At 55.9% G+C, this 2,241-nt stretch overlaps 1 protein-coding gene across 1 annotated transcript in view; it reads left to right on the plus strand.

Annotated features, from left to right (window-relative positions):
• Nucleotides 1-6: 6 nt before the first annotated feature.
• POLR3H (RNA polymerase III subunit H) overlaps nt 7-2,241 on the plus strand; it is a 14,551-nt gene continuing 12,316 nt past the window's right edge. The window contains exon 1 of the mRNA XM_006150730.3: nt 7-438. Coding sequence (XP_006150792.1) covers nt 328-438 — 111 coding nt within the window. The 5' untranslated portion in view covers nt 7-327. The remainder of the gene's footprint in view (nt 439-2,241) is intronic.

Here is a 2,241-nt window from a genome sequence, read left to right on the forward strand (position 1 = left end):
ATTCGGAGTCTGGCCGACAGCAGTGCTGACGGCGAGGGCTGCGCGCGGAGTGCGGTCCGTGGTGGCGGCGCGTGGTGCGGGAAGGCGAAAGGGCCGCGCACTCCTGGGCGCTGGAGAAGTTCCTCCCACTGGGCCTCAGTTCTTCCCCTCACGGTGGCGGGACACGGCCCTCCGCGGGCGTCCGGACCCACCACACAGCCCCACTGAGGTCCTGGGGTCGAGGCCTCAGGGACTGCGACGGGACGGAGAGGGCTCGGAGACCCCGCGGTCCCCAGACACCTGTGTGTAATCGGCCCTCCAGTTCCGGAGCCCCCAGCTCTAGCCGGGATGTTCGTCCTGGTGGAGATGGTGGACACCGTGCGGATCCCCCCGTGGCAGTTCGAGAGGAAGCTCAACGACTCCATTGCCGAGGAGCTGAACAAGAAGTTGGCCAACAAGGTACTGGGCCCGCGGGCTCGCGGGCAGGCCTCGCTCGGCAGGGCTCATCACTGCCCACCCGCCTGCAGGCCTGGCCGAGGTCAGGTCAAGCCTTGACTTTGGGCAAATGGCCTAACGCCCGGGAACCTCATTTCCTAAAGGCGGTAATCCTTCCCTCACAGGGATGTGGAAGAGGACCAAAGAAGGAAGTAAGCTAGGAAAGGGGCCTTGGAACTGGGGAGTGCTAGATTATTCCACGTTTCCAAAGTACTTTACAGCCTTAGGCAAGTTTTTTACCTCCCCCCCCTTGCTGGGCCTCAGTTTCCATTTGTAGATTGGGATTAATTGCATTATCTATCATGCATTATTTTGTGAGAATGGACAGTTCTTTTCTGGGGGGGGGGGCACACATGCATGCACACAGGCCCAGTGGGATTTTCAAGCTGCAGGGCCTGGGACTCAAACTGTGCAGTTGGCCATGTGGGATCCAACACCTTAACCTTTTTACTACCTGGTGACCCAAGAATGGACAGTTCTAATAGTGCAGAGTTGGAGCCAGGTGGTGGCACAGTGGTAACACAACTGGACCTACGTGGGAAAGGGCCTGGGTTTGTGTCCTGGGATCTCCCTCGGCCCACAGGGCATGTGCCTGTGTTCTGGCGGCTGAGACTGGGGGTGGTCCTAGTGTGAGGACCTTGGAGGTGCCAGCCTCTCTCTCTTTCAATAAATAAAAATTAAAAAAAATACGAATTAACCATCAGGAGCTTTATCTGTTCATTCCTTGACAAATACATGGGTGCCTCCTCTGTGCCATGCACCTGAGCCTAAGCGCCAGCGCGGGAGAGGCTTCTCCATTGCCTTTTCTGTAGTAACCCTCCCTCCTCCGTTATTCTGTGTCAAAGCAGGCTTTCCTTTTAGTGCTCACAACACTTTTCTTGTTTGTTTACTGGGTTACTGTTCCTTTTCCCTCTCCTGGAGGGTAGGGACTTTGTCTTCTTCCCAGCATGTGGTCAGTGCCTGGCCCAGATTAGGTGTTCCATAATGGTCTGTCATTATCAGTTGAATGAATGAATGAGATGGACGAGCTTCTGCCCTTTGGTGTGGTAGGAAAAACAGTCAAGAATGAAGGACCCAGCAGCCCAGTGTGTGAGGGCAAGGTGAGGTAAATGCTGTGAAGAATGAGGTTCATGCGACACTGGAAGACAGGAACTTCACCTGACCTGGGGACAGCAGCTGTGTTGAGGGGATGATGCCTGAGCTGGGATCTGATGGTGAGGAGGCGCTAACTAGAGGATTTGTGTGTGGGGTTGGAAGGGGCTGGGTGCAGAGAAGAGCCAGGCAGGCAGTGGAAGCAGCATGCGGCAAGGCCCTGTGGAAGGAGGGGCTGTGGCAGCTCCCATGGCCTGGATGAGGCTGGGGAGAGGGGAGGTCTGGGAAGGTGTGTGGGAGCTAGGCCACACAGGACTTCATAGTTGGGGTATTGGTCCACAGAGCAGGGGAAGGTGATGGACTGAGAAGGAGCAGAAAGAGGAAAATTGGCTGGCTTTGGACATGAGACAGGTCCCCTCAAAAGAGACTGAGGTCAAAGGAGGGGTGTGTACAGATCTGAGGGCTGCAAGGTGGAGGGAGAACTCTGGGAGTCCTTCGTGGATGGCTCTGATTACTTCGTGAGGCAAAAGACGAGGGTGTCTCTGAGGATACGAGGTCTGGACTTGATGGAAAGAGAGGAGACTAAGGGGAGGTGCCCCTTTGGGACACACTCCTGTGGAGCCCAGTCTTTCTATATTTGAATCGGTGTGTCATTTCAGAGGAGGCCACTCACGA

This window comes from Tupaia chinensis, unplaced genomic scaffold, assembly GCF_000334495.1.
Source record: "Tupaia chinensis unplaced genomic scaffold, TupChi_1.0 Scaffold000294_5, whole genome shotgun sequence".
NCBI classification, from domain to species: Eukaryota; Metazoa; Chordata; class Mammalia; order Scandentia; family Tupaiidae; genus Tupaia; species Tupaia belangeri.